This window comes from Dermacentor silvarum, chromosome 6 (assembly GCF_013339745.2).
Source record: "Dermacentor silvarum isolate Dsil-2018 chromosome 6, BIME_Dsil_1.4, whole genome shotgun sequence".
Classification (NCBI taxonomy): domain Eukaryota; kingdom Metazoa; phylum Arthropoda; class Arachnida; order Ixodida; family Ixodidae; genus Dermacentor; species Dermacentor silvarum.
Genome location: NC_051159.1, coordinates 132,251,117 through 132,269,474, shown reverse-complemented (window position 1 = coordinate 132,269,474; position 18,358 = coordinate 132,251,117). Strand labels below are relative to the sequence as shown.

Sequence of the window (18,358 nt, the reverse complement as noted above, 5' to 3'; positions counted from 1 at the left end):
TCGAAGCTTGCTCTGTCGAGAAGAGCGGCCGTCGACACGATCTGGCTGCCCGTCAATGTCCAAGACAAAGTAGCGACGTCGCCGACAGTAGTCTTCACTGCTGCGACATCAAAGTGATCTCGTTCTTGCTCACCCTTCCTCACTCAAATCTGCCTGGCCACAGTGTAGTAGGTCGTAGGCGTCATTCACTTGCCTGCGTGAGTGACACAACAGTTGCGGTCAGCGATGCCCCGGAAAGACCTTCGAGATGGACATCGCGGCGATATCAGGTTAAACGCACCTGTTCTCTTCAGGTCACTTAGCTAAACAGCGTTCTGTTCGACCAGCGGTTGGGAGGGAGAACCCCTGGGAAAACGACGCAAAAATTCTGGTCCCGTATTCACAAAAAGCTCGTACACTAGAATTATTTGCCAGCGAAAATTTCAGCCAATCCTGATGCTGGACATATTATTAGTGAAGGCGACTAGCCAATGGCGAAGAGCACTTACGAACAAAACGCTTTGTGAATTCGGCCCCTGGTGTCCACGTCGACTGAGAGAAATGGTGTTTACAGAACGGCGATATCTGTCTTTGGTGCAAAGTTAAAGTGTTCTAAAAAGGTGGCCGCGCGCCGGCGGTGGTTCAGTGGCTATGACATTTTGCTGTTGAGCACGAGGTCGAGGGTTCGGTTCCCGTCAGCTGCGGCTGCATTTCGGTGGAGGCGAAATGCAAGAACACCCGTGTACTTACTTAGATTCAGGTGCACGTTACAGAACCCCACTGTCGTCAAAGTTATTCCGGAGCCCTTCATTGTGGCGTCCGTCGGAACCCACTGTGCAGTTTCGACACGTTAAACCCCACAATTTAAATTTAAATTAATGGTTTTATTTTTGTTTTGATTTTGCGTAATCTTGGCTGCACAAATATAAGACTTCAACTATTATTGAAATATGTCGCGGGTATCAGGTCGACACGTGACTGACTCGAATTACGTTTTACTTTTTTGTTATCTCGCATTTTACAGATTTCTAAAGTTACGCCTAGAGCGCGCGATAAACCTTTAGGGCATATAGCAGGACACACTTACCTGGGCTCGAGAGACACTATAGCTACGAGCAGGGAAAAACCACGTGTACGTGCAAGCCACATGCACAGTCTCGAGCATGGCACATCGAACACGCAAGCCGGGTGTTAGATATATGTTTTATTAGCTCTGCGAAGCGGTGCTCAAGCACTGTCGGGGCCCAAATGATGACGTCTGTCGGACCAGAGGCAACGCCTGCCGTGCACTGCACACAACTCGATCATGGGGGGTCGCGGCGGCCCACGTCGCATGCGCGCGAACGAACGCGTGTTCCGTTATATCGCGCGAGAGGAGGAGGATGTAGCCCGCTCGGTTGAGGCCGACCCGATGGGGCAATCGGGGTGTTGTCATCGCGAGCGTGATTGAGTTCACACAACCATGCAAGCGCAGGTACGCAATATGTGTGTGTGTGTGTGTGTGTGTGTGTCGCGCGTCACCGCCGTCCATACGCGACCAACAGAAGTGAAATGGAGGAGACGTGGGGGAGGTGGTATTGACGTTACAGTGTTGAACGATGACAGCGACGTTTTCTCCACTGCTTGCGCCACGCAGGAAGCGTCGCTTGCCAGAGGCGCCCGAGAGACAAAAAGGCGGTTCCCTCTCGAGGCGCCGCTGTCAAAAGGAACGGCGGGCGCGGTTAAAGGCCTCCGAGCGCCTCGCTTTGTGTGTGGGTTTATGCAGCCGTCGTTCGAAGAGAGTAGCACGTGCAACGGCGTAGGAACCGAGTGGAGGACGCTGGTAGGAGTAAGCTGGCTTCATTGTGTCAGCCTAGACGCATGCGGGTTTCAATGCACTGAAGGTTTGCTCTGAAGAAAAAAAGAAACAAGAAAGAGAATTGCGCGGTTAGCTCACTGTTGGATTCTATGAAGACTGGTATTAGTCAATGTGGGGTGGCATGGTGTGGATAGCTTACAAACATTTGGAGAGGTGTTGCGTGTTTTGCATACATCAATGAGTACGTTTGTATGACCTGTCCGAACATACCATACATATAAGCTGCGCTTCTCAGTACATGAGTCGAAGCAATTCGAGGTGTAATCAACCACCCGCTGAATCGGATGTACCGGCGGCCGCCGTGGCAGCAGGCTATGGCAGGTATTTGAGGCACAGGCCGTGAAGATCTAAGAAAACACGCGAAACTTCAGGTGCAAGGGTGAATGTAGCACTTTATTGCAAATAGTGGCAACGTAACTTGCACAAGTGCAAGAAAGAGCAACGACAGTATATAGAGAAAATGGAAATAGAGTGGCGATGCTTTCCAGGTAAAGCTGAACAATCTACTAGAATCGGCTTCTCTTTACCATTACTTGCATGGCTGCAATGAACCTTACATGCTTTCATGTCTCCATATTCACCATAAAAGCATAAACAGGTGAGAGAGCTATGCGTCGTGGTAATCAGTGAGTCAAACTAAAGCTGCAGTTTATTCCATCCATCAGTCCCTTTAGCGATTTCCATAATGGAAAGTTCATACACGCATCCCATAATCAAAGACTGTATATTGGGAACGTTGACGAAAAGTTATGGAAACCAAAAATAATGCAACCAGGAGGTACAGCGTCGAAGAATGCAGAAATTACAATGTAAGGAACATGAAAATACACGAAAAACTAAATAAGATTTTCTAACGAAACAGCAATATAATTATAAAGCAAATCATATAGCAGCAATAAATTACGTGTTTAATAAATAATCATTTAGATAGTTCTAGAGCGGCGTTAATGAGCATCATATAGTCGTTAATGTATACGCCAAGTTAATACCCAGCTAAATCATCGTAAAGGGTGAAGCTGAGTTGTAGCAATTAGCGAGAATCTTAGGATGATCCAAATGTTGGTATAGAAACAAACCTCGCACAATTTGCCTTTGTGCGACCCACAAGTAATGGGTGTCATAGCACCCCACGCGCACTATCTACGTCGCTGACATTAGCCCGCCGTAACACAGAAGCAAGAACAGATAATAAGTTCAGTGTCCTTCTGTAATTTCGCAACACAGTTGCGATCATCTCTTTATGTAACAGTTTCCCGTGATGACGACGCGAGCGGCCGTGCGAGTGAGGTAAGGACAAAGAAGAGACGCCACCCCGCCCAGCGAACAAAGCCCGGGAACACCGAAGCGCGCACACACCAAGACGCATCCACGCCTTCTCGCTGCTTCCATAGAGTATTATAACAGCTCTTCTCTCGGCAGCGCTCAGCGACGAAGTTATCACAGTGCGCGGGTCGCGGATTCGACGCGTGAATGCGTGGCGAATCGCGCGCTCGGCGGAGCATCGGAACGCCGGGAGCAGCACGCCATAGAACACCGCGTATATACCGCAACACGCATCTTAACGGCGGTAGCTGGAGCGAGGCAGCAGTGACCCGCTAACCGTGATTGCACGGGGGCGCGCGGACAGGATGTCCCACCAGCGGCGGGAGGGGTGCAGAAAATGCACCCCTTCCACTTAAGCTTCCTGCTGCTGGGCTCGTCCGCTTTCTCAGCACGTTGTACTACGTATATACGACGGAACGGCCTAGCGTAAGGTGTCCCTCGCCGCCGGCCCAGCGCCCTTCCAGCAGCCGCTTGCGGACACGGCCACCGCGTCTTCCCCTCCAGAGGGGAAAGAGCGTTCGGGTGGAGGAACCCCCTCCGGTGGGTCTCGCCCCCCCAACTCGGATGGCTGGCGGCAGGCGGCGGCCTTTCTCCACTCTCCCTGGTCGCGGCGACCGAACCGCACACACAAGCGCGGCTTCCTGCGATTTCGGCGACTCGGATAATATCCTCGCCGGTCGCTCCCACACCCACTCCCGAAAACTGCTTCTCCGTGCGCGCGTTAGTGTGTGTTTGGGCGCCAACTAGTATGGACTTTTGGTGCCACTGTCATCACTTTTGTTCGGCGCGTCCTCTGGCGTCCACACCCAGGTGTCATCATTAACCGTGGAGTCCACATTCGCCGGTGAATTCAGCGGCGGAGACGGTACTTGTCAGTATAGCGTCAGCAGGCAACGACTTTCCTTGGTGACATCAACGGTGATCTCAGTGGTGGCGTGAATATTCGCCACATTTAACCGACAGCGACGCCAGTGGAACTGGCTGCGTCATCTCGACGCTGAGCGGTGCCATCGAAGATTCGCACCCGGGAGTTCATCCGTAGTGAAAATTACGAGTGACCAACGCTTGTGCCATCACGCTGTGCGTACTTTGTTCTCCGTCGTTCTGTCCAACGGTGTGTGCTGCTGAGCAGCTTCGTGAATATATTGTGCCGAAGCTTCTGGAGGAAGTGCAGAGATGAGAAGAGACTGATCTTCAGGCTTTCATTGACGGTGAAAGACGATGCACGCGTCGAGAGCGAGGATAACTATGCAAGTGCTTGGAGTGAGTTTCTTCCTTTCTAGTCTGCGAGATAAATTTTGGGGCTCTTCTTTTTTTCTGCTGGTAGCGATGGTAATTTGCTGCTCACATAACCTGGAAGTGTCTTCCGCAGTAAACGTGGAAAGGAAACGTCCGTGGAAAGACCTTAGTTATAGTTTCGTTTGACTACTTGTTCTGTCTGTACGTCCTGCCTCTTGAGCGTTTGAGTTTAAAACGCCGAAACGGCAGTCGCTGTTTTTAACTCGTCTCATATTAATTCTCACCAGATGATGACATTCGCGTTTCAGATACATTTAATAGTGGCAGGCCGTGAAACGTTATCTAACAAAAATGAACTTGGCCTTGTTTGTTCTAACGTCACCTGTAGATAGACCGAAAGTCATAAGACCGTTAGCTGAGTGCTCCAAAATGGCTCGGTCGACTTTCGCATACAAAGTGTTTGCTATTGTTTTGACAAGTTCACTGACACAAGACAAAGTCGTATTGCGTTAAGCCAGCCTTCACACTTGAGGTCGCTACGTCAAAAAACAGGCAGTAAAGCATAATAATTTTGATAGCAATCAATTGGTTCAGTCATCAAGTCTTTCTTGCTCGACAGTTACTAACTCTAAATCGATACTCGTTGACTATATGCGCAACCAACACGCCTGTTGTGGTAAGTTTTCAAAAGTGAAGTTGGTCTTAGCTTGAATACGCAGCGTACAAGTTATGTAAAAATAAAAAAAGAACTTTACAGACATAGCTGAGATAATAATAATAATAATAATCATTATCATCATCACTTATTTTTCCCTTAAAGACCTCGATGGGTATTACAGAGGGGGGGGGGGGGGGCAGCATGAAACATTACAATGCGTGAACAAAAATGACGTGAGTGTAAGGTTAATGGAACGCACCCAGGTCGGCTAAAAGGTGTCTGTGCTAAGAGCGCGGCTTGTGTAGATGCAACGCAGTTACAGATCGAATGCATCTGGATGATTTACGATGCAGCCTATTCCGCGAGGTTACATGCACAGCAGACACGGCTCACATGATCATGCGCGTAGGTTTTAGCGAGACCGTTGATAAACGCTCAGCCAACACAGTGTTAATACGGTGAATGCCTTGCACAAATGCCGTGCATGGCTATTCCAGAGTTCTGTGGTGTTCAAATTAAAGGGGTGGCGAAATATAGTTTAGGCTAGACTGGTGGGGTTACGCTCCTTGCATACGTTCAGGAGGGAATCACGTATACCGCCAACTTTTATTTATTTATTTATTTATTTATTTATTTATTTATTTATTTATTTATTTATTTATTTATTTATTATTTATTTATTTATTTATTTATTTATTTATTTATTTATTATTGAGTAAATGACTCATCTCATTTTGAGCTCCATTTTGGTGAGTTCTCGTGCCGGAAAGTTGCCCGGTTAATTGTTTTCTTGCACTTTAATACAGCGTGATCGTTCTTTGTAAACAAACCATTTACTAGTCTTGAAAGACGTCGTCAATACCGACTTAAGCAGAACTGGTGTGAGACTCTCTCTGCTTTTGCGTAATTTCTTAGATACCAAGTCTCGGCTTGCTCTAAGATAAGACTATTTGCCATTCTAAAAGTGTACGTTATAAATTATGCTTAAATTATTATTATTATTTTGTCTTCCTTCAATTTCTGCTTCCGCTTTCATACCAGCCAGTTGTGACGCTTTATGAATACGCTATGATATCATTTACCTGAGAACGAATGCGGGAAGATGATGTTCTGGACGACTTGAAGTTCGCTATAGCTAAAGGCTTTCTCCCAAGAGTGATAGATGGAGTTGTGAAGGTCATGTAATGCGTAGACTAGCTAAACGGTGGCATATCAGAGAAGCAGTATGGGTACCAGTAGAAGGACAACCTAATTGAGGGAGGCGCAAGATTACATGGAGTGATGGCATTGAGAAATTTACAGGCATTGGGTTTATTTGGTTTACGCAGTACGTTGGTAAATGCAGATCTTCGGGAGATGCCTTTTTAATGGAGTGTAGTGAAATTAGTTTAATGATTACTACAGGTATACTGTCGTGGCACAGGAGGCTGTTTCACTTGTGAGAGGTCGCCTTATGTATAGTGCCTGATATTGCCTCAAATAAAGTGCTAGCAGATTTGAATGGTTGCGACTAACTTAGCTGCCAGTCTTATTTAACGCAGTCCATAACTTACGAAAGTTTCAAACCTTAAAAGACGTTCCGCCTTATTTCTTGTCAGAGGTCATAATTATATGTTTACAGCTTTGGTAAAGAAGGCATGGGTGTAATTTTGATTTTGAGACTGGAAAATACGCCAAGCTCTTATTCATCGTCTCCCAAGTATACAGTAATTGCATGATTTGATTTCAGCAATAATTTAGGAATCCTAAGCACTTTGCAATCCTGAGCTATTTTAATATCGCCGACGATGGTATAACGCTATATATCAATTAAAATCTAAGATAGCCATTGATTTCAATTCAGACTACGTAACTTTTTTTCTCCATTTACGGAACAAGTGTCCAAAAAGTTGCAAGATCACTCGGAAGACGTCAATGAAAACACTGTATTTTCTGGACTGCCGCATTTCAACGTGAGCTGTTACGGTGCAAATATTGCCGATAAAATTGCGAACACCCGCAACGTATAAAACCACACTGTTTCGAAAGTACTTTCGCATTCTGAGAGGCGCCATTCACCGCGTAAATTGGCTGGCTGAACGAGAACCGAGTTTTCGTGTCCTTCCCCCATGAGCTGAAACGCAGCGGCTTTATTGTTTCTCCCAGACGGTACTCTGCGCTTCCTTTCGAATCTCACCATGAAGAGAAGCAACGTTGTAACACACGCGAACAGACAAGGACGGCAACCCATCTCACGTATATGCTCGCTTCCTCAAATTGCGTACCAAAAATGAAGAAGAGAGGAACGCGACAGCGTGTGCGGCCGGCCTACTCCCTGTCTCTCCGAGACTATTTTTGTTACTTTCTTCCGCCTGTGGCGTTCGTATATGCGTGTCGTGCACAGAAATGCTTCCCGCTACTAAGTCCGGTCTGCTTTACGTTTTTCCCTTTCTTCCTTCCGCGTACAGAGGAATGCGATCTCAGCGATTCTCCTCGGGGCACTGTTGGCCGCCTTGCAATTCCGCACCGCCGAAGGGATTCGCCCCAAGGACCACCCGGTGGTGTTCACCAGATCGGGGTACGTGATGGGCCGGACCAACGTGTTCTTCAACAAGCCCATCGACACCTTCCTGGGCATTCCGTTCGCCGAGCCACCGTTGCGGGAACTTCGCTTCCGCAAGCCGATGCCGGCCAAGCAGTGGGAAGGCATCTACAATGCGGAGCAGATGCCCTTTCCCTGCCTGCAGTACGACACGTTCGTGCACCAAGAACATCACCGTCGACGCCTCCAACAGCACCGAGGACTGCCTCTACCTTGAACGTGTGGACTCCGGCGTTGCACTGCAACACCATCGAGAACTGCGGCGCCAAGAGCGTCATCGTGTTCCTCCACGGCGGGGGTTTCGACACCGGAGGGAACAGCTACTTCTTCTACGACGGGACGCAGCTGGCAGCCCTGGGCGACGTCGTGGTCGTGGTTCCCAACTACCGCCTGGGCGTCTTCGGCTTTCTGAGCGCGGGCCACCCCGACGCGCCGGGAAACATGGGTCTCCTGGACCAGCTGGCGGCGCTCCGGTGGGTCCGCGACAACATCGTCCACTTCGGCGGCCGTCCGGAGTCGGTGACCCTCATGGGCCAGAGCGCCGGCGCCATGTCCGTCGGCTTCCACATGGTGTCGCCGCTCAGTCGCGGCTTGTTCAAGCGAGCCATCCTGCAGAGCGGTAGCCCGTACCTCCTTCAGCCGGCGAGCCTCAAGGCGGGCGTCGAGCGAGTCCAGCTGCTCGCCGAGGCCGTGGGCTGCGCCGACGAGAACGTGACCCTGTCCAGCCAGCGGCACCACGTGCTCGAGTGTCTGCGCTGGGCCAACGCTTCGGCCCTGATGGCGGCCAACAGGGAGCTGAACGTGCTGAACCCGTCCAGCTACTTCCCTTCCTACGGAGACGAGTTCCTCCCGGACGACCCGCGAGCGCTTATCGAGCGTGGTGAGATTGCGGACGTGGACGTCATCATCGGCACCAACAGGAACGAGGGCAGCCCGTTCGTCAACTACTTCATGGTCAAGGTCAGAGATCGATAACACTTGACCTTCATTATTGCATCGAAAGCTCAGCAGAGCTCCCACAGAAGTACACTGTTGAGGGAAAAGGCAATGCGATGACTCGTGTGAAGAGCCGGATCTTACGAAATCATGTCGTTTTAACTTATGTTTATTCAAGTTGCATATTATAGCTCTTACCGATATTCGGTTATGGCACGCAAGAAAGAAAACACTATTGCGGTGCCGTTGGGTTGTGCTGGTTTACCTGTTTGCAGAGTTATTTTACCGCCATTAGCATTATTTGGTGACGTTATTGCTATAATATGCAATCGGCGGCAAAGGACATTCCATTGGTGTTACAGCGGTTCCCTCTTTACGAGAATTCATAGAGGTTTAGGATACTTTATAAACAGACCGTAGAGGCTTGGGCTAGTCGGTACATAGTCGATAGGGAAACAGCGCAAAAAAAAAAGAAAAAAGAAACACAAGAAGACAATAAGGGAGACACAGCGCTGGTGTGTGTCTCCCTTCTTGTCTTCTTGTCGTGTTTTTTTTTTTGCGCTGTTTCCCTATCGAGTTTATAAACAGCTTTTTTATCTTCATTGAACTGTCAGTGCATGCGGGTTGCTGTATTGGGAAAAAAAGTATGCCGAAACTCCACTGTACTTGTCTAGGTATACGTAAGCATACCACCAAATTTTGTTGGCTCACCCCCAAATTTAAGTTCGCCCGCCCCCAAATTTCAGTTGGCGCACCTCTAAATTTCAAGTTGGCCCGCTCCCAAATTTAACTTGGCTTACTCCCAAATTTATGTTGGCCACACCCCAAAGTTCTAGTTGACCCACCTATAAATTTCATTTGGTCCACTCTTACTATAGGCTTCCCTATGCATTTTCTACGGAGCCCAATGTTTGCCTATGGGTATGCATAAATCTGATCATATGGGTATTCTCTCTGATCAGTTTTATGTTTTTATTTTTTGTTTCAATTGTTCATTGTCGCGTTAAAGCTACCAGTCATCTACATTTACACTATTAGAACGATTAAATGTAATAACTTCGCAAATTACACATTTTTGTGTGGGTACAAGGCGTTACACTTTTCGCGTGACAGAAAGATTTTACTGGGGGGTACTCGCCAAAGAATGCTTACACATTAAAATTCTTGCTCAGCAACAAGGGTCAAATTGACAAAGCTTTTCGTTCGCAAGTATATCTTGCCATTGGGCGACCTCCTTTGCTAGTAATGTCATCACGCCTAAGCTAGAATTTTCTCTTACGAACAATCCTAGCGCATGAGCTTTTTGTGAATACGGGCCAAGGTGCGCTCGTTCTTCGGCACTAACGGTCTGTGTTACTAACCTTTATTAAGGCAAGTTACATCTAAAAGACATTGTGTGAACAAAATTATTTGCAATTTGGTTTTATGGTTTAACGCATCCTGATATTATGAGAATATATGTGCACTGAATTCGCTCCTATTACCTGAACAAGCATTGCGGTTGTGTGAAATAGCATATGCGTTTTATTATAGACACACTACCGCATAGGCTCGTGTAAGCGCCGCACCCATGTGAGGGCCGCAACTTGGCAGCCCAAAATTTTGAAAAAAAAAAAATTTCTAATGGAGTGACAATCGCATTCGGTGCTCCGATGCCGCGCGCGCGCATCGGCGAATTTTTGTGTGCTGCGTACTTCCGCGTGCCGCTACTAGATGGCGAGATCCGAGATGTGCACAAGTCGCTGGCTGAGTCGGGACCATTTTGACCAAAAGGCACTGTCCCGTGTGAGGGCCGTACCTTATCAAAATTGGGAAAACAAAGTGCGACGCTTAACACGACTCTATACGGTATACGTTTCATACAATATATCTTTTATTAGACAATTTGCAGTGTCGCTCCGTGGGCGCTCCCATTGACCACCGCCTGGCATCTTTTTCCCATAGCGGACGATGGCTGAGTAAATCCGGAAGAGGACTGTTTTCGCTTTTTGGGTGAATTATTATTCGCCAGTAATGCAAAGTTTGAAGCAAAAGCGCAAGCAGAACGTAAGTGCGGGTGATAATATACACACGACCTTATTTTAGCCCGATGACGGTGAGTGAATATAGCAAGAAGGCACCTGCGCATGCGTCCTTCGATGACAGGATACTCCATTACGCGTACTTCCTTTTCCTCTGTTTTCTCGTAACAACAGACAGCTATTACCACCTCAGTATACCTTGTAATCCATCATGAATGTAATGTGGGAGCAATATGTCTATAATATTGTTTCCAACGCAATTAAAAATGTCTCTCCGTCATTTCCACTGCCTCTGGCAACCATTGGTTCTTCTGAACTTGCAAGAGACTGATAGTCTCCGGAGATGCGTAAGCAGCGAGCAGTCAGAGCTATATATACGCGATGGCATGCTTACTTAGCTAACCTCTCGTTATATTAGCTTGTCGGTGACCGAGTTGAGCACTAGGATAAAACAACACAAGTAATTAAAATATTGCGCTCAAAGTGCATTGATTTGTCGCGCTTCAACGAAACTGCAGTCGGTTAAGGACATTTTGGTAATGCTTTCTGTGCTAAAAACAACATTTTCAGTGAAACACCTTTCTTTTTTTTTTTTCTTCTGTACACCTTATTTTTTTTTTTTTAACTTGATAAACCTACGAATGTTACTTCGTATAGTGTTGTAATACTTTGCTACTGTAATCAATGCTTCGATTTCCGGGCAGAAATGCGACTTTATTATTATTATTATTTTTGCGTTTCCTGCCTTGAACAGCCACAATAAAAAAAATGAAGGTATGTGCCACACTTCGAGCCAGCGAAAAGCGTGACGTGCTAGCCCGTGCTGCTGTGAGAGAAACGGGCGAAGAGCATCAGGCTGCCGAGGTCGCTCGCAAAGCCGCGGACGCAGAACACCCGGAATGAAAGTGGATCGAGGCGTACAGAAAGAGAAAAACATATTGCGAGATTTCTATACTAAGGCTGGCACTGCAGTGCATGCTTACCGAGAGTTGCAGAGACAGTAGTATTAGTAGTTGGTTCTTTATTGAATTAAATAATTAAATACGTAAAAAAAACTGTAAGCGACCTTAATGTTACCTTTAAGTGTATTTAATGGCTGCTAGCCCCTAGACCTTAGGTTAACGCACGTCTTTCTCCTACCCCACCCAGAGGAGCAACTGATGACGGGTCCTGACGCGTCGGCGGAGCGCGCGTTAGGACACGAACAATGAATGGCTCATACCCCCTTAAGCAATGGCTCATACCCCCGTAAACGCTGGTCTCCCCATTACGACGAAAGAAGAGAAGTGAAATTCTACGCTGGAATGATGAGCGGCAACGGAGCCAGCTGTGGGCGAAGACGACGACGAACGCGGGAGCAGTGGCACGAGCGCTTTGGCGCGGTTGCGCCGAGTGCCGCCAACGAGCCAGCTGTGGAATAAGACCACGACGCTCGAGCCATTGCTGATGATGATAGCTAATCATCATAATGATGAGAAAGACCTGACGGTTATCTGGTTCTTTTCTTAACTGAACTTATGGTCCTATATCACATTTATCCTATACAACTCTTGACTTGAACCATTACCTAATTTTAGATGGGTTTTTATATTCTCATAAAATTATGGGGTTTTACGTGCGAAAACCACGATCTGATTATGAGGCACGCCTTAGTGGGGGACCCCGGAAATTTGGACCACCTGGGGTTCTTTAACGTGCACCTAAATCTAAGTACACGGGTGTTTTCGCATTTGGCCCCCATCGAAATGCGGCCGCCGTGGCCGGGATTCGATCCCGCGACCTCGTGCTTAGCAGCCTAACGCCATATCCACTGAGCAACCATGGCGGGTGTTTTATTGTTCTCATGGTTTCGGAGCCGCCTCAACTTCCGGTTGCCTAAGGCCGACTCCAGTGCGCTCCTTGAGAAACATAATGCCGCTAGGTGCTAGCGCCATAAAATAGGGGAAGGAAAGTACTGCACTGTAACTGTCTAGCGCAGTTTGCTGCACTTGAACAGTGGTCAGCAGTGGGGGGAGGTGGGAAGGGGAATTAAAGGACACAGCTAGAGGATAGCAGAGAGGATAGAGTAAGGAAGCCAACAATTTACATGTACACAGCGGAGCGACTAGGTAAACTTTTAGCCATAGTTCGCTTGTGGAGTGACTTCCTCAATAGAGTTTGTTACCCGGCCCAGGACATCGGCGCTGTTAGGTCACGTATAGCGCAGCCGGTTGGCGAATCCGACTGCTCGAGGAAGTCGCATGATGTTTTGTGAGCTGCCTCTCGTGCGCGAGTACGCTTACTCTGACCTTTTTCTTTCTGATTCTGAGATTCCGAGAAAGATCAGTCTTTCTTCGCATCATTAATCTCTCTTCACGCAGATACAAATATCAGGTTCATCACCGTACTTCGACGTTAGGTCTGGGTGAGTGGTCGCCGCTGCCAGCTGTAGTTCTACCTGTATGAATTCCGCCACTTCTCACCACGCTTCATGCCGGAAGAGCTGGAGCTGGGAAGGGGCTGTCAGCTATCTTTTGCAACCAACAACCTATCCTCGGCTGCCAGCTCCTCGGACGGAAAAGAAGCTCACGAAAACGATATCACAAGGCTATTCTTGAGGACGAAATAACTTATTCAGATTCTGCCTGCTGCCTGAGTGACTGTTTATATAGCTCTCCTGTGCATTCTTACACGTTCACTCCCCCTCTTTCCTGTATTTTATTATCGTTTTTTCTAACCGCCAGTGTAGGGTAACCAACCAGGCACTCGTCTGGTTGACCTCCCGGCCTTTCCTATTCTTGTTCTCTCCCTCTCTCTGCCAATTGATTTTTAGTGGCATAGCTGTTTGGTGTGTTTGCCTACCTTTTTTTCCCCCTCTGTGCACCTTTTCAGCTCCGATTATATATTATCTGTTTTATCACCTTTATCTATTATTCTTCCTTGTGTCCTTGTTTCTTACGCTGTTTTTCAATCACGTGTTTTAACCAAACTTGCGGAGTTCACCGTCTTTATCTTTTCTTTCTTTTTTTGCGATTAAAAGTGCCTTTCTTCTGTCTTGTAACTCAAGGTTCTGCGCCAAGAGGACCCAAGGCGCCTGACCCGCGACGAAGTGGGCTTCTACCTCATCCTGCTTTTTCACCACGTGTTGGGCGAGAGTCCGCGTGAGGTCACGTCACACTACCTGCGTGACGTCAGACCGGAAGACGGCCGTGGAGCGCTGGCGGCCGCTGGCGACGCCATCGGAGACTTCCTGTTCCAGTGCCCGGTCAACTACTTCGCCGAGAACCTGGCGGCGAGGAACCGCACGGTGTACATGTACTACTTCGACCACCGGCCCTCGTACAGCTGGTGGGGGGACTGGCTGGGAGTGGCCCACTTCGACGAGTTCTTCTTCGTGTTCGGAACGCTGTTCCGAGACATGCACATGTCGACCATGGAGGAACTCGAGTTCAGCTCGAAGCTCATCCAGATATGGTCTACATTCGCCAGGAAAGGGTGAGTGCGACCGCCACTGTCCGTTCGCCCCGTGTGAAGTGATGCGTTGAGCAGCAATGGTGACGTAGTAAGCCAGTTTGAGCACTGGCCCAAACCCTTCTGTTTATTAGTGGGCGACTTTAATAACCACACAAAGTCCGGACACCATTCTACACCAAGAAAAACAACTTGTTCACTTTTAGAATTGAAAAATCAACTAGTTGGTACGTGTTCATCTTGTGGCTCGTGAGGCGTTCGCTAGGAAAAGAGGACAACAGAGAAGAAATGCCACGCACGTCTCGTGCGTTTCTTCTCTGTTGTCCTCGTTTCCGGTGAGCGCTGCATGAGCCAGAGGTTGCAGAAATTTATTTCTGGCCAAGATGAGTACATTAGTATCAAAAAACAACGATGAAATGTTCATTGAGCAGAAATAAGTTAGCATATATAGTAATTTGTTTGCTGAACTACCCACAACTCCATCGTATCGAAAACTGTACTATGGGCTGTGCACAACGATTCTCGCGCAAAAGTCGGAATTTATATAATCGCAGCGAAATGATACGTTAGAATTTGCGGCGTTAATTATTAATAGGTAATTTTATAGGTATGAGTGCGCGGTTAACCAGGGTTTACGAGCTACGGAACATTCGGAGAAAACAAAAAAAAAATCGTAATTCGGGGGGCAAGCCGGCACGCCCGAATGTTTTGCTCCGTCGCAGCTTATTGCGCAATGTCGCAGCCATTACCACATGCCAGTATACCTATATACTCCCCAAACTTATTTATTCCTGCATCGCGCATTTCACGACTTGTGGTGCATAACTCGCAGGGCAACCGGCGCATGTTCTCCGTGTCAAGAACATGCCGCGGGCAATAATAACAGCCCGCGAAATGCGTTTCTCGTCCGCGCACTGAAACGAGCGCGAATGCAAATTTCGCGCGGAATTCTAGGCCACGGCGTGGTTTACGTGCGGCGGCCACCGTTTTCGGTGCCCCCCCCCCCCCCTCCCAGATTCGGAGCAGATTGCTTATGCGTGCGTGAATGTACACGCACGCGCGGAGATGCAAAAGAGGGAAGAGAGAAATATCTGCCGACACGCTCCAAAAAAAGGAGGGCTCGCCAACCTTGAGAAGTACGCCTCGTCGTCGCTTTGACGCTCAGCACTCCGCCACCGCGCCCGAAGAGTGTGTTGCAGCTCTCCCGCTGTGGGCCCACGCCGCTGCCGCAAGCACTTGCCACTTAAGGCAAATCTGAAAAGCCGCGGTGGCTGGAAAAGAAATGAATCAAGCGCCTCGGCGGTTGAAGGACGCGCGGTCGGCAAAACGGTCGTTCCGAAAGCATGTTTACGTTGCTCCATGCAACTCCTTCAATCGCGCGATGATTATCGGCTATGCCAAGACGACGCTTTAATAGCGAGTGCCTCCGCTTGTCACTTCTGGTGTTCTTTCTTCGTATATTAATTATTACTCTCGAACGGAATAACGCGTGAGTGGGAGGTCATTAACGTTCAAGTATAGCAGCGTGGCGGCGCCTTCCTGCGCGATCTTATGATGGTCACGTCCGTGAAAAGAAAGTGAATAAAGATCGCGCAGGAGTGACGAGGAAAACTTGAGCTCCACGAGGAAGAATGTCTGGCGAGGAATTCCCTCGCAGAAGATCCGGATTTAGAATTAGCGCTCCCCGGCCATGTGCTTCGCGTGCCTTTTAGTGTCCGACTAAAGAGGTTAGCTCCCAAGCCAAGGCCTAGCCGTCGTCTGTGTATACGTTTTCGTGGCGTACCCCGTTTGCTCTCTCTGCAAGTTCCCGACGTCCCACGCCCGGTTGCTATCGTTTTATTCTTTCGTACTACCCGCTTACGACAGATTAATCGTTCTGCAGACTAGATAAGTGTCAAGTTTGTCATCATAACGAAAGCCGCGCCACGATGGCGCGTGTTTGCCTGCGGTGTTAGTTTCCAGGCGTTCCACGCCCTGCCTTTTCATTCTGCTTATTCATGATCCGGAACGCACATTAATCACGACGCATACTTGATAACACTTGTCGTCATGACGAACGTCACAAGGTAAACCAGCCGTGCGTGTCTGCTCACTTTTCTGTAATGGACGTACATTCGTTATTCAGTCGTTTCATTTCCCTCGTTCGCAATCTCCAGCCAAAGCCAGATTACTGAGTCTGCATGCCAGATGACTGTCGCTATCACCGTCGAAGCAAGATGACAGAATGATATGACGCGGTCAAGCTCTCTGTACAAGGCGAAAAAACGCCGCGATATTGCACTGCTAATGCGGAAGTAGTGGCACTACACTGTGCGCGCACAGTGCTCAGAACCAGTTCGGAGATAACTAAAACGGTTAAACGGTTAGTTGGAAGTCAGCGCAGTTTTTCGTTCCTTTACTTCTCTTGTGTCCAAGTTCTGCTTTCGCGCTATTAGTTCCAACCAACTAGCCCAAACCTGCCCCCTGCTTAACTAAATGGTTGCACAGACGCGTTTGACGTTCCGCTAGGGCGTTGACATGTCACAACGTCGCACAACTGCGTGCAGAAGTGAGGGGGGGGGGGGGGGGGGGGGGGAGAGAAAAAGATCAGCCTTACTCCGCGGCTCTGAACTCAATTTTTGCGACACCAGCGGTGCTCTCGCAGTGGACGGCGCCATCTTTTCAAGAACGAGGTATTCTTAATTTGTTATGCGCGTAACGTCGCATTCTTTTGCTACAATACTTATCCCTGTTGTGGCCTCCCAGTTACATGTACAGGCCGCCGCCACTCTCCGAGTCTCCGGCGTGAGGCACAAAACCCCGCGCAAATTAACAATCCCCGGAGCTTCGTAGTATATATAGGGGATCCCAGCTACCTTTAACCAAAGTGTTCAACGAAAAAATAATGACGAAAAAAGAAAACACGGTGCAGGATACAATTATAAGATTTTACGTACATGTGCAGCGGGACACAGATCAGGGACAAAGAATGCACGACACAAGCGCTAGATTAATTATACGTCCTACGTTGTTTGGCCGTTAGAGGAAGCGCTTGACTAAAGTTAGCTGAGATATAGCGCAGTGGATAGGCGCGCCCCGCTTGGAACCGCACTTTTGAGCTAGGATCAACAGTTACATCTCTGGTAAAAGGAAACGTTCTGTTTTTGTTCGCACTACGGCGAGAAGGAATCTGAGGGTGAGAAGGTGTCCTAACAACGACGACGTGATCGCGCTAACAACGGCGATTTGGCAACGAAGACGACGACGCCGGCATAACAGAAAGGACAGACAGACACTGAAAACGCAGTTTCGAGCTTCTAACTGCTGTCGCAGTAAAAGCTTGGCACTGCCTGAGCGCTGTCATATTGTCACGCTTTATAGTGGCGGTGATGAATCAAGCACTACCAAAACTGAAGTAAAAAATTGAGAGTTACTTAAGTATCCTACGTGATTTGAATGTGAAAGCATTATGACTTTTCTAATTAATTGGTTACGTCCATGATACGTGACATCATACATTGTCACGTGTCCTTCAGAACTCTACTTTAATCCACCTTAATCCACTTTGCTCTAATTTGTACCAACCTTAATCCACCTTACTCTAATTTGTACCAACCTTGATCCACCTTAATTCATTATAATCCACCTTAATCCACTTTAACTCACCTTAATCCACTTTACTTCACCTTAATTCACTTTAGTCCACCTTAAGTCACCTTGCTCTAACTTGTCATAACTTTCATTCACATTACTTCACTCTAATTCACCTTAACTCACTTTAATGCACTTTAATTACCCATAACTACTACTAAAAAACGCTGTTATACCGTTTACTATCTTCCCTATTAGTATACTGACGCCATAGAAGACGCTGAGGATGTCAAATTGATTTTTTCTAGCTCTCATTGCGGATAACGCCGGCTTTTCTGCCACATGGGACATCTGATGATTTCGCATTAAACCCTTTATTCGGCGAACATGTACGCAGAAAAACAAGCAACACTAGAATCACAACGATGGCGGCGAGCATCGACGTCGAATTTGAACTAGCGGGTCAAGTCCGTCCGCTATTTGCGCATGTATCACCGTACATTCCAGAGTGATCGCTGGTGCTTGCGTACGTTCGAGCATGTGCATGTATTGTCCGAAAAGTAATGTCAGTGATTATATAGTGAAGCGACTATAAGTCGCAGTGCGCTAGGACCAGCCGGGATTGGTGGAGGGGGAAGTTAGCTTATGTATGCGCGGTCGCTCAGTCGTGTGCGACCATCTGGAGATTAAGAACAGGCTTTTCCGTGAAGCTCGTTTTCCTTTCCCGTGCAAGCCGTAATCCA

At 48.0% G+C, this 18,358-nt stretch overlaps 1 protein-coding gene across 1 annotated transcript in view; it reads left to right on the top strand.

Moving 5' to 3' along the window:
- The window catches only part of LOC119456900 (uncharacterized), a 76,055-nt gene that overhangs the window by 45,953 nt on the left and 11,744 nt on the right, over positions 1–18,358 (top strand). Inside the window, exons 4-6 of the mRNA XM_049669125.1 lie at positions 4,222–4,423; positions 7,505–8,598; positions 13,642–14,069. Coding sequence (XP_049525082.1) covers positions 4,222–4,423; positions 7,505–8,598; positions 13,642–14,069 — 1,724 coding nt within the window. The remainder of the gene's footprint in view (positions 1–4,221; positions 4,424–7,504; positions 8,599–13,641; positions 14,070–18,358) is intronic.